Source organism: Eutrigla gurnardus (assembly GCF_963514095.1).
Source record: "Eutrigla gurnardus genome assembly, chromosome: 1".
Lineage (NCBI taxonomy): Eukaryota > Metazoa > Chordata > Actinopteri > Perciformes > Triglidae > Eutrigla > Eutrigla gurnardus.
The window spans coordinates 23,688,988-23,702,147 of NC_139915.1; the positions used below are offsets into that span (position 1 = coordinate 23,688,988).

Here is a 13,160-nt window from a genome sequence, read left to right on the forward strand (position 1 = left end):
AAACTGAATGGGTGATTTGCATGAGTCAAGGCTATACGCTGAGCTACAAGGACAAAGGGCAGAATACGGAGAAGCATATTCAGTAAGCGAACATAAAAAGTGACAAGTGTACAGTGGGAATAACAAGTTATACAAAGATTAAGAATAAATACACCATAATGCAAACAATCAAGTGATGCATATGATACAATCATATTCCACATCAGAGCCTCTCTCATACAAACCAAAAATAACTCGCAAATTGAAATGTTATTCTTGCTCCCTGGCTTGCTGTTTCAGGAAAGACACTATTTTATAGTGAAACTAGCATTGGTAATGTAATAGAGGAAAATGATATGTAGGCCAACCAGCAGGAAAAAAATGTCAAAAGTTAGCTTAGCTTTGTTGTTAGATAGCATGTTGTTAGCTTCGAGCAAAGAGAATGTGGATGAGATAAGAGCAGGAAAGTATGGAAGCCAATGACTTAGTATCTGAAAATAATGAGAAACGTTCTTAAAATATTGACTTACTATCTCAAAATAATGCTAAACTTGAGATACTTACTCAATATTTTGATATGCTAAGTCAATAGTTTAGTATAGTACTTGTAGTATAAATAATAAGTAATAGTTTAATATTTGGAATAAAGACATGAATCCATCAAAGTAGGGTTTTTCAAATTGACAATACAGAAGGCTATCCCAAAAAAATGGCCTACTTTTACATTTTTGTCTAACTTATAATGGATCACTTGTGGTATTGCTGCTTTTACTATTATTTTCATACATGAGTGGGTGTCTGTTGTCGAGACGCTTTGAGGTGAAAGAGAAACCAGTGGGTTAGCGTGTCATGTGGTCACATGTCGCTCACGAGCCGATACAGGAAGTACCTGGCCGCTTGCTGGCAAGCTAAACAAACGCAATGAAGATACGAGTAACTTAGCGACTAAAAAGTGTCTCCGTGTCATCGATAAGTGAATTGCTGTGGCCCCCACCGGACTCCATAAAGAAAACGGATGTTGCCAAAATGGAAAGAGCTGTCAGATTCATCGTTTTGTCGGTCATTTTCTTGGTCTCGAAGGTAAGCTGGTGACAGTAACGTGGATGTAGCAACTGACGGGCCTCGTAGCTATCTTCGAAAAACATCGTCGGTTACGACGACTGTTGACCGTTTAAACCATAAGTCAACGCACCGTGCTAACGTGTACCAGAGGTACCATGTTGTCCAGTGACATTACACGAGACGAACAACCGACGATCTAACGTCAGCGCTAGCTTCGGTCAGTTAGCCTCGGCTAGTTGAAAACGGGAGTTGTTGTGGTGCGTTAAGGTTACGTGATGGGGAAGACATTAATGTATGTTACATTTTCCAAAACAAGAGTTAAAGCAACTAAACGAAAAGACGACCCGTCGTTAAAGTCTCATTAATACCGTGATAAAATTTGAGGGTTTGACGGAGTGATTAACACGACTTCCTCTCCAACGTCACCAACCAGGAAGCTGTATTGATCACCGTGGCACTTTATGATCACAGTACAGTTCAATGGCAATAAATGGATCTGTGTGACCTTGTATGGACGTGTCACTGCATTTTAGTAGGCATGGATTTATTGACTATTTCATTGTGGGGCAGGTCCTGACTGTACATTAAATGTGATTCCCAACTCCTTTAAAATATAAGCAATGTGCATTTGTTACACACCATCACACTTGTGGCATTGTGGAGTTGTAAGCTGTTCATGTTTGTATTTATGTCTCACAGCTATCATCTCAGGGACACTGTGAGGGAATTTCTTCAAATGTGGCATTAACCTCTCACTTGCACTCAAGGATGACCTGATTAGAATTGGGTCAATATGACTTCACAAATCACATTTTTTACTCAAGAATTCCCATGCTAATTATGACAATTTCACACGAATGTCTAATAGTATAAAAATGATGACATTTTGGACAGACATGGATTGCTTTTTGAAGGCAAACATAACTGTTTTCAGAGATGGACAGAGTACTCGACCCCAGTACTTGAGTAAGAGTACAAATACTACTGGTCAAAATTTACTCCGTTACAAGTAAAAGTAGCTCAGTCCACATGGTGCTCGAGTAAGAGTAAAAAAGTACTTGCTTTTAAAGGTACTTAAGTATCCAAAAGTACATGCTTTTAAATTTACTTTAAGTAAGAGTAAGAGTAAATTTCAAATAAAATGAATGGGCTCACAGGACTACAGCACATGTTGCAGATGCAGATGTTTATTACCAATCATTGAAATTGTAACCAAATGAACCTGCACCGTCCAACTAATGCTCTATCATTGGGAACTGGAACCCCCTCAAAGACCAATGTTGTCCCCACACCACTGGTTGAGAATCACTGTTTTACAAAAAACTACATCTCTGCTTTCAATAACTCAATGTTGAAGTCACTTGTCTTTACAGGAAGGACAATATAGGAACACAACAAACTCTGTCTCCCCATGTATTCTTATTGGGAGGGATTACGTATTTCCGCTTTTACGTAGATCCCAGTGGAGAGCGTGCACTGTGATAGGTTTCCTTCTTTGACAAACACAGCTTGTGTCCAATTGTACTTAAAAAAAAAAAAAGAAAGGAAAAAAAAAAAAGACCAGACCTGAAAGTAACAAGTACTTTTCAGCCTTTCTAGAAATTAACTTGAGTAAAAGTAAAATGATTTGTCTTGGAAATGTATTCAAGTAAGAGTAATAAGTACAAAAGAAATCTAACACTCAAGTTAAGTACAAATCCTCTGGATATGTACTTGAGTAAATATACTCTCCACCACTGACTTTTTTCGTGAATATTTTAATTTTGTGTGATATTTCTTTCCCAACAGATAAATTGCCAGGAGGCAATCTTGCACATTTCAGAAGGAAGTACAGATAGGGAGTACTGCATTGTTTACAATCAATCCTGGACCCCGCTGTCAGAAACCCTTGATGCTGCTGTAAGTTTTTCCAAAACTTTTAAAGCACTACTCTATTATTTGTTTTTACTATTAGCACCTTTATTGACTGCTTTAGCCATTTGTTCTATTTGTCTTTTTTTCAAAATATATTGGAAAATTATAGGAAACTTTCCACCTATCAAAATTGATAAATAACTACCTGTCTTCACCTTTTTCAGTTGCAGTATCCACTGGTGAATATGACCTCCACTGTGCTGTGTAATGCCTCTGGGGTCAGTCCAGATGTGGTAAAGGACAAGGCTTTGGTGGTGATGAGGGGGGACTGTGATTTCAGCCAGAAAGCTCTTGTTGCTCAGAGCCTCGGAGCCAAAACTTTGCTCATTGCCAGCAACAAAGTATTGGTAGGACATCAATACATTACATCAATTCGTATTTTGTCACTGGACTAATTGCATGGTCATGCAATTTGACATTTACTTTAAGATTTCAGGTGATTTAATTATAAACTTACTGGAGGACCCATGATCTTGTTCTTTCTCATGTCTGTATGTGATTATAAAACTAATGTACAAATGTAACAATGACATGCAGAAGTGATTCAGATTTAAGGAAGTGACATGATACCAGTGGTGAGGAGTTGGGGATTTCCATTCTCTATGTAGAACAAATGTGTCTTGTTTCCTGGCATCATGATTGGTTTACTGTGTCATCTTTTCCATACTTGATGTTGTTTGACAACATACAGTGCATTAAATGACTCAGCAGAGGCTAGATAAGAAACTCTGATCAACTGCATTTATAAAAATCTCTTTTGTACTCTTCAGATCACTCCATCAGCCAATAACTCAGAATATGCAAAGATCCGTATTCCTCTGGCTCTCATGAGATACAGGGACTTCCTTGAAGCACAGCAGGTCAGTCTTAATGCTACTGAATTGATGAAGAAGGACAAACTGGAGGCAAAGTTTCTCTTTAAGTGTCTCCTTTTAAGTGTAATCTTTGTGTATGTCCTCAGGTGTTTAGTGAAGGAATGCAGGTGAAGCTCTATGCTCCGCCTCACTCAAAGATTGATGCAAGCATTGCAGTCATGTTACTGATTGCCATTGTCACGGTCGCCCTGGGTGGTTTTTGGAGCGGGGCATGTGAGAGGTAAGACATTGCAGATTAAAGAAACAACAACAACTAAAAATATATATTTTTTAAATGGGTCACCAAATTTACTTTGGGCGGCCAACCCAAGTGAAGTCTGTTGTGGAATAATGAATCTGCCCAATTAAGATCAACAACCAGGATCAGCTTTTTCTCCGAGGTTTATTGGACAAACTATTTTCGTCTGCAGAGGAAAATAATGTTCTCCCCTGCCTTCTGATGCAAAGGTTCAGTGTCAGGAGGAGGAGGAATCATACCGTAGACAAAAGACGGTTCATGTCCTATCTTACAAAGACAAGATGTACAGACAAAGACAAGATTTACAAAACACAGATGGGTCATTCCGTGTCATTTATTCAAATGCCTCCCACCTGACCATCTCAGAATGTCCTGAAAAAATTTAATTACAAAGACACACTTGTTTATAGGACAAATCCAAAATATTAGGTCTCTACTGTCAACAGTTTTCTCATGAAACATCATTGAATGAAGGGTAGTTTAGACGGTTTTTGGCATCATGCTCTGAAAAGCCATTTTTAAACGGCAATATCTGGAAAACTATCTCACCTGTGGCCTTCAAAATTTCTACAGTGTATATCTGTTACTAATAGCCTCCAGACATGAAATATCAGGGGTGTAGCTCAATGGTAACTTAGTATGGTAGATACTTAAAATGTGGCTTGTTGAAATAAAGTAGTACATTTGAAGAGTGGCTGAGCTCCCATTTTTGCAGATAAAAGACTTCTATCATGTCTGCCTCTATCTCTGGTGTTAGCTTAAACATTCTACAAAATATGGTTTCTCTCAGATGATTAGTTTCACAGATATTAAGGCTCAAAAATGGAAGTAAACACATCTTTCCCCAACTTCAGAGTCATATTCCAAAAAACTGACAAGTATCAGGACCAAACTTACTTTTTTTGAAAGATCATATTCTTGTTAAAATCATATTAAAAAATCGGGAGGGTGTTTTGCCTCAATTTGTCGCAGTGATGTTTGAAAATCCTGATATTGGTGGGGTTTTTGTGGCCGGTTCTGGTACTGCATGTCCTAACAGCCTACTAGTAAACATCACAGCAGGGCAATTCAATTGTGTTTCTTACCATTTACCAAAGACTTACATGTGACTAAATGCTACTGATAAATTTAGCCGAGGTGGGATAGTTTTCATTCAGTGATGTTTCATGAGAAAACTGTTGACAGTAGAGACCTAATATTTTGGATTTGTCCTATTAACAAGTGTGTCTTTGTACTTGGATTTTTTCAGGACATTCTGAGATGGTCAGGTGGGAAGATTTTCAGAAATTTGATGAAATGACAAGGAATGACCCAGATGCCATAATGTCCTCTGAAATTATCTTATGTCCTGTGGCACTCATGCTCGTATTACCTACACACAGGCATTCATTTTAGTCATGGCATAACAGTTGAGAAGAGGAGATGCGGATCAATGTTTGACCTGACTAAGATTCTGATTATAAATTACAAACATCCAAAATTCCCATAACAAGTCTGTATGGGAAACACTGGTTAGCATAGAGTCACAATCTAATTGAGTGTCAATGTGAATGTGTTGTATACTGAAATGTTGAACATAAAGTAGATGGTATAGTCAAAAAGCTATATATTTTCCCAAAATCATATTTATTTATTTATTCAATTGTACGGTCCACCTTCTGTGTGTGAGTATTGGATGCTGCCTGGTCTTTTTCCCCCAAAGAAACCCATTCTTAGAAAATAATCCTGTAATATTGTAAATATATCAAATGTTTTTCTGTTTGTGGCAGAGACCGGCTGAGTGGTTGTGTTGCAGGGGGAGGAGGGGCAGAGAGCAAAGCAGACAGTGGAGAGCTTTTCTTGTACTCTCCTCTCAAAGTGGTCTTCTTTGTTGCACTGATGTGTGGGATGCTAGTCCTCATGTACTTCTTCTACAACATCCTTGGTAAGTGGGGGGTGGTAAATAGCTCTTGTGTACTATGAAGGAGTACTTATATCTGGAGGTGTGTTTATGTGATTTTTCCTTTCTCCCCAGTCTATGTCATTATTGCTATATTCTGCCTGGCGTCTGCCTCTGCACTGTTCAGCTGTCTAGATGCAGTGATGGAAATAATTGGTTGTGGAACTGGGAGGTATGAGCATCACCGTTTCAAAAAAAGATGATACACACACATTCCACTAGTATTGGTAACATATAAAATAGATAAATGTATCATATAAGACTGGCACATCGGTGAATTACTTAGAAATAACAATTGCAGCCCAAAAATATGTGTATAAGTATAAGTGAATGTTCTACTGCTTTCCCTGGTTCCTCCATGAATACAGTAACGTTTATGTCCACTAAACAAGACAGACATTGTGTGTCTTAACATGTCTTTCTCTAAATAGCACCCTGGCAGACATTCTCAGCAGCTGAAACTCTTTGTGTATTTGTTTTTTCTGTGTCTTTTTCTAGCTTCTCAATCCGAAATTGGAAATTCTCAGTGAGGTCTCTCATACTGGCTGCTGTGTGCATTAGCATTGCTGTGGTTTGGGGAGTCTACAGGAATGAAGACAGGTACATGTGCACAATGTTGTCATTTGTAATAAGGTATGACTATATGCATTTCCTTTTTGCATTGTTTCCTGAAGTAGAGCTTTAATGTTCTTTTTAAAGTTAAAAACCTAAACGCTAAGGTTAAAATGCAAGTTGAAAGAGCTCTTTGTGTCCTTTGTAGATGGATCTGGATCTTGCAGGACCTCCTTGGCATTGCTTTCTGCCTCAACTTCATGAAGACCATTTCACTGTCCAATTTCAAGGTACTGCTTAACAGAATCACATGAATCACACTCGCTTATGTCATCGTTCTTCATCTAGGATGTTGTTGAGCATAATGGTTGGTTGAAGCTTCCCCACATCATTGGAGCACTGATATGAAGAAAGTTAGACAGTTTGTAGATTTGTCACTGGATTCCATTCATAATGAAGTCGCTCATAGTTTGAATGGTAATTAATGCAATCCTGATTAAGCAGTTTTGAATTGTTAAAATAATATTGAACATTTTTTTATCAGCTCTTGAATACATTTTTGAAACATTTTCCCCATTATGACATAGATCTGTGTGATTCTGCTGAGCCTCCTGCTCGTGTATGATGTCTTCTTCGTTTTCATCACTCCCTTCTTCACCAAGGTATGAATATATGTATTTATTTTGTTTTTCGCAGGGCTGGAGGAGTAGGTTTTTTCACATACTTGACTGCTACTGATTTCACTTTTTTGCTGCCGTGGCTTTCCTCAGTATTTCCTGCTTTTATGTTTAGCCCTTTGTTGTCCCAAAGTGTTTGACATCCAGTTAACATATTTTTACTGATGCTCAAACACTATATTTAAGGGAAGAAGCTGCTTTGTAAAGCGAACCATTCACACAACTACATACAGACACCTTATATAATTGAATAGGAGACTTTTTGCAGCTCAGGTCTTTCTTTATGGTACATGGTTGGTTTGTAAATAGACGAGTAACATCATATGAATGCTTGGCATCTCTTTCTGTATCAACAGAATGGAGTCAGCATTATGGTGCAGGTTGCCCTGGGCCCGGATGCATCTGGAGAGAAGGTAAATCCCCCTGCATTAGTCCCTACCTTGAAGGGGAACTTCATCAAATTGTTTTACTTTATTCTCTTAATGAGTTTTAATGTTTTGAAAGGACGAGAACAAACATAAATGAACAGCCAATTTTTTCCCATTAGTATTCATATCTCAAATGATAGCAGAAAGATATTTATGCTTTATATTTGAGGACCATTTTCTTAAACCAACTCAGGCACCTCATACCGTCCTAGGATTGTTTATAATGGTAATAGCCCAACATTGTTTACTTAATTTAGAGACTAAATAAACTGTAATACATTTAATTGGATGGGTACATTTGTGTTAAATAAGAGCAGTGTGCAGGAGTTTCATTACCCGTCCTGGACAACAATCTGAAAGTTAAGCTTGGTGGAATTCCCCTTCAACTTTATACTGGCTTTATTAACATCCTGGCTGATCCGCCTTGCTTCTTGTTTATACCCTGAGGGGCATGATAGACTGATTGACTAACTGTGCGTTGGGGTTGGGTGGGCTCTGTCATAGACCCAAGGTAACATGGTGGAGGTCCCCGCGGAACCCCAGGCTCCCTCTGAGAAAGTAAGGCTTGACATGTTAACCACCCACTCCTTCTTTAATATTACATCCTGAGGTGGGTGGGTGGGAGGGGATTGGGGTTGTAGATGTTTGGTCCCAGGAGCCGCACATTTATAAAGGTATGTAGGTAGGTCCAACTATGTGATGGGATTATGATGGGGAAAGCTTTGTATCGCGCCTTTCTTTTGTTTTGTATATCGCCGGCCTCCCGAAGAGTCGGTATGAAAAATAGATACCACCCAAGCATAATAATATGTAGCCATTATTAAGTACATTCTTTTTTCTATGGCCCTTAGCCCCCATATGAAAACAAGGTACTAAGGATATGCATAACGCTTTTACCTAAGCCCTTCACAGAAGTGAAATGTGAAGCAAGGGAAAGAAACACACATGTCGACTCTCACATGATTGTCAGGTGGTACACATTGATAAGTCACTTAAGTTTGTATTTCAAACACAGCAGTTTTACTGTAGCAAATCAGTGATTCAGCTCCCGAATCAAGCTGAATCACTTTGTGAGCAGTGTTTTCATGTTTTTTTTTTTGTTTTATAGAAAATTCTCTGCATTTATATTCCACTTAAGTAAAACATTGTTTCAGCATGACTAGTGTTTTTGGGTTAGAGGTTTCAGTAAGGAATGTTAAGCCATGCTGGGTACCCGAAGCAGCGTTTCTCCCACGATTCCTCCTGCAGCAGAGCTTATCTTCTTGGATTTTTTTTTCCTTGGGAAAATTTACTCTTGAAGCAGACACCTGTGTACTCACAGGAAATTTGTCTTCAGCGGGTTACTGTCACATTTTGCATGTGAGCAAATGTGGAAACAGTAGTTTGTTGATGTTTTAGATGTGAGTTAAACAAAAAGCATACCCCTGTAAAGAAAAAATAACAAAAAATGAACATCAGTGTATATGATAGAATAGTGACATTAGATGTGCCAGAGCCAAAATTGGGCTTTTACAACGTTTTCTCCGGGAGGAAAGAGAAAATACTGTTACTGATTCTACAGCAGTATAAACCAAAAGTTAGATTTATTTTGTTTAATGCAATGCACAGCAATTGTAATTATTGCTGCCACACTTCATGTCCTTTAAAACATTAAAAAAAAGTGTTATTTTCTCAGCTGCCAGTGGTGATGCGTGTCCCACGTTTCTCAGCTTGGGCTCAGAACCTGTGTGGGATGCAGTTCTCCATTCTTGGTTACGGCGATATCATCGTTCCAGGTGAGATTAAAGTGTCACCGTCAATGTCTTAACTGTTGCTGGTACACAACAGCAGCTGCTAAACCTAATACATGATGATTCAGTACAACTAAAGCTTATTTTTTTAAGCTATCAAAACATACTCATCTGTTCTTTATGGTTATTATTAGACAGAATTGTTAAACCTTATTGGAAGTGTAGGATGCAAACACTAAGAGAGAGAACAATGCTTGTCGCATTTGTAGTGTAATGATTCACTCAACCTCTGCATCCTCATTGGTCTGACAGGTCTGCTGGTGGCCTATTGCAGCAGATTTGATGTTTGGATCAACAGCAGGAGAAGGATCTACTTTGTCAGCTGCTGCATTGGTACGTCACAGTTCAACTAGTTTTGTTATAAATATGTCTTAACTGTAAAATAACTGAAATCTGTACAAAGCTATACACCGTGTCATTACAGTCCTCTTAAGTGCTGTTTTTACAGTATTTTTGATACTATGTAAGAAAAAGTGTATAGTATGTCACCATCACATTATAGAATACTGTGCATTTCATGTTTTTCTATTTTCCCAATATCCATATTAGCATTTTCTCCTCTTTGCACACTTTTCTAGTTGAACTTCATACGTTTTTAAATATTAAATAATATTAAATAATTTCCTTCCTCATCAGTGTGGAAATATCTGGTATGTTTATATTGGAGGATAATTCGTGATTCTTTTTAATACTTCTGCTTTGTGAAATGCAGACAATGATTTTGCTCACCACTACTTATCTCTGGTCTTTCTTTGTTTTTACTATATTAAATAGTTAACTGATTAATTTTGGACGGGATTCAAGATGTTTTTGCAAGTTTCACGTTCACTATGTCTCTCTCCTGTGTTTCTATTGGTCTATCTCTCATTCCTTGTAGCCTATCTGCTGGGAATGATCGTGACATTTGCTGTGATGCTGCTGTCAGGGATGGGCCAGCCTGCCCTACTCTACCTGGTGCCCTTCACCCTGATAACCTCAGCCGTAGTGGCTGGGTGCCGGAGAGAGATGAGGCAGTTCTGGGCTGGAACCACCTATGAGGTGAGAGGACTGGAAACGGAGAGAGTTCAAAGGGATTCTGTACAGTTTATGGTTCAGTATGGGTACTTCCTTTTTTTTGTTTACTGCATTGTCCACAGCATGAATGTGATATTCTTTATCTTTTGAGTCGTCATAAGAAAACGTGGACTAGACTGTGCATATTTTTTTAATGTGAAATGTATTTTGTGACCTTTTAAATCTATCCTTCATTTAACATGAGCTCAGCTCTGCTCTCTGCAGCTAGAGGTATTAAGTAAACACGACAGCATTACTACACTGCCATCGCTCTTACTGTAATAAGGTTCCCCTTCAGAAGTGATTGTGAGTCACACACTTTTAGCATATTGACTGACTCCAATCCAGGATATTGTCTTTGAATAAATGAATGTACAGCACTGGAGAGACATGCGTCATTGACATGCTCGTTAGCCTGGCATGTGTTACACCCAGTCATTACCATTTTGTGTTGTCTCCCACAATATTCTATTATACGTGTTATATTTAACATAAGAATGAAAAGTGAGTTTGGGAATCAATCCAGAACTCCCTGCAGTGGCATTAATATGAATAATAAGTTTCATTTATTGAACAAAACAAAAATACAGCATTGATTTAAACATGTAGGCATTCTCCATTAATCTGCGGAACATGTTATATGTCATGTATATGTCATGTTTTAAAATGGGGGAAAATTAGGAAAATATGAAGCACTGTTGAAATGTATTACAGTATTACAAAAGTTACGACTGTATTTTAACTTGCTAATATATTTTGGCAGAAACTATTTAGGGCAGATAAAATCAACAGTCTTTAGGGACCACACAGCAGTTTTTAAAAAAAAATCTTTTTCTAGGGTTGTGCTCGTTAACTACAAATGTGTGTTTTCCAAACCATTCTTTTTGGATTCCTTTCATACCTTCCAGTCAGGCACTGGTATAATTAATGTATTGCTTGTACTGTATGAAAAGGAACTTGGTGAGTCTTGAAAAGTCCATCACAGTGAACTTGCAGAGGGCTACTTGAAAGTTATAAAATTGACATTTGTAATTTAACCAAAATCATGCAAAAATACATTGATGCTCTGAAAATGTTTCATCCTGAAGTCCTAGATTGAGAAAAGGTTGCATGGTTGTGTCGTGCTATATATATGCTCGTGTTTTTATGTGAGAGACAGAATAGAGCAGAATAGAGATAACATTTCTGACCTGGCTTCATCTTCACCAGGTCTTGGACTCATCCAGGGAACCTTTGCTGCCAGGTGTGCTTCCCTCCAACCCAGAACTCACCCCTGCATCTTTGTTGCCATAAAGTGTTGCTTACTACAGTGCCTTATCTTTTCTTGACAGTTTCTTTTTTTGTCCCCTTTCTTCTTTTTTGGACATTTCCAGAGTCTCTGTGATATTTAAAGACATAACAGTTGTTGTTATTCATTTAAAATACAAAGAACTTGGAGGACCTACGTTTGGACATTGCATTGTTTTGCATTAAGTCACCACTAGGTGTCTCTAGTTGATTGAAAATAAACTGATATGTCTTAATAACTTCTCAGCCACACTCCTTGTGTTAAAGCCATGGCCCTGGAATACCATTAACTTCATCTCTTTATTTCTGCAGTTTGTTTATCATTCTCCTCTGGAATTAATCCTTGCATCACTCCATCCTTCATGCAGTTACCAATGTGTCCATATTGCCCTCTGCATGTTGTTGCTTGCAGTCATTGGGATCGGGATGTGTATTCTCTGTTGTTTTTTTTTGTTGCTGTATACAGAACCTACCGCTCGTGCAGTGTTGTATGTGCAGCAGGCATCGCAAATTACTATCCCTCCCATCTATGTCTGCCATTTGTGTTTTGTAACATTAATTTGAAAAATCCTTATTTTTCCTTTCTTTTCTTCTTTAGAGGGAAGAACTGACTGCTGCGTAGAAGGAGAAAGATGCTGACTTAGTGTTGAGAATGGATCCTATTTTTTTTTTTTACATTTTAATATAACATTTGCAAAGCAAGGGAACACATGTTATTGATCAACAGATTCTTGAGGGTTCTTTAGACTGCTGCGACTGGTTAAATTCTAATAAATATTGTGTTGGCTTGTTTAGTGCCTGAAAGGTTTGTTAGGCTCATGTTCAGAAAACTTTAATGACTTTGCCTTGGTAATGATTGCATACAACAAAATGAGAAAGCACTTTATAATATTCAGCTTGAACGTTGTTTCATCAGGGGTGGGGTGGGTTTTAAATGAATCGTAGCCACAATGATACATTTTTGATAACTGTTTTGGGGTTTCTGTGTAATCTGTTTGTATGATGTGATTTCTTTCATCGCCTTATATTAAAGTGAACTTATATTTATGTTGTGTGTGTATTTTGTTCCCTGTTGAAATTTCCACATTGATACTTAATGGAACAAAGCCTCCCTTTAGATAAACTGCACATTTCAGGGACTGTTTGTGGAAAAGATCCATGCTTCTGTGTGTGACCTGAGTAGAAAGAAATATGAATTAAAGATCTTATAGGGGCTTTTATGTTCTCTGAGGTAGCCAATGACCAGACAGTGCATAACATTATTCAATAAGCCCTGAAAATGAATTCTGCCACAAGGGAGGTTGCCAGAGTGAAGTGGATGAAACAGTTGGTACAGTGCCATCTCTGAAAGAGTTAAGAATTAAAT

At 38.1% G+C, this 13,160-nt stretch overlaps 1 protein-coding gene across 3 annotated transcripts; it reads left to right on the forward strand.

The window, feature by feature from the left end:
• Window positions 1-846: 846 nt before the first annotated feature.
• On the forward strand, window positions 847-12,841 carry sppl2a (signal peptide peptidase like 2A). Of its 3 annotated transcripts, XM_084016073.1 has the most exons (17): window positions 847-1,059; window positions 2,830-2,940; window positions 3,120-3,302; window positions 3,726-3,815; window positions 3,917-4,050; window positions 5,838-5,992; window positions 6,083-6,179; window positions 6,506-6,607; window positions 6,768-6,849; window positions 7,147-7,221; window positions 7,593-7,649; window positions 8,169-8,222; window positions 9,340-9,439; window positions 9,707-9,787; window positions 10,332-10,492; window positions 11,717-11,750; window positions 12,393-12,841. In XM_084016073.1, the coding sequence occupies exons 1-17, from the start codon at window positions 1,006-1,008 to the stop codon at window positions 12,431-12,433; spliced, it is 1,611 nt and encodes a 536-aa protein (XP_083872199.1). In that variant the 5' UTR covers window positions 847-1,005; the 3' UTR covers window positions 12,434-12,841. The 3 variants fall into 3 exon arrangements, with proteins under 3 accessions (XP_083872199.1, XP_083872200.1, XP_083872201.1); XM_084016074.1 differs by lacking the exon at window positions 11,717-11,750; XM_084016075.1 differs by lacking the exon at window positions 8,169-8,222.
• The last annotated feature ends 319 nt before the right edge of the window (window positions 12,842-13,160 follow it).

Excerpts from the sequence above, each read along its gene's own strand:
- sppl2a (XM_084016073.1), top strand. The coding sequence starts at position 1,006 with ATGGAAAGAGCTGTCAGATTCATCGTTTTGTCGGTCATTTTCTTGGTC. Across the intron at positions 5,993-6,082 it reads CTTCTTCTACAACATCCTTG|TCTATGTCATTATTGCTATA; the intron begins GTAAGTGGGGGG and ends CTTTCTCCCCAG. Across the intron at positions 6,180-6,505 it reads ATTGGTTGTGGAACTGGGAG|CTTCTCAATCCGAAATTGGA; the intron begins GTATGAGCATCA and ends GTCTTTTTCTAG.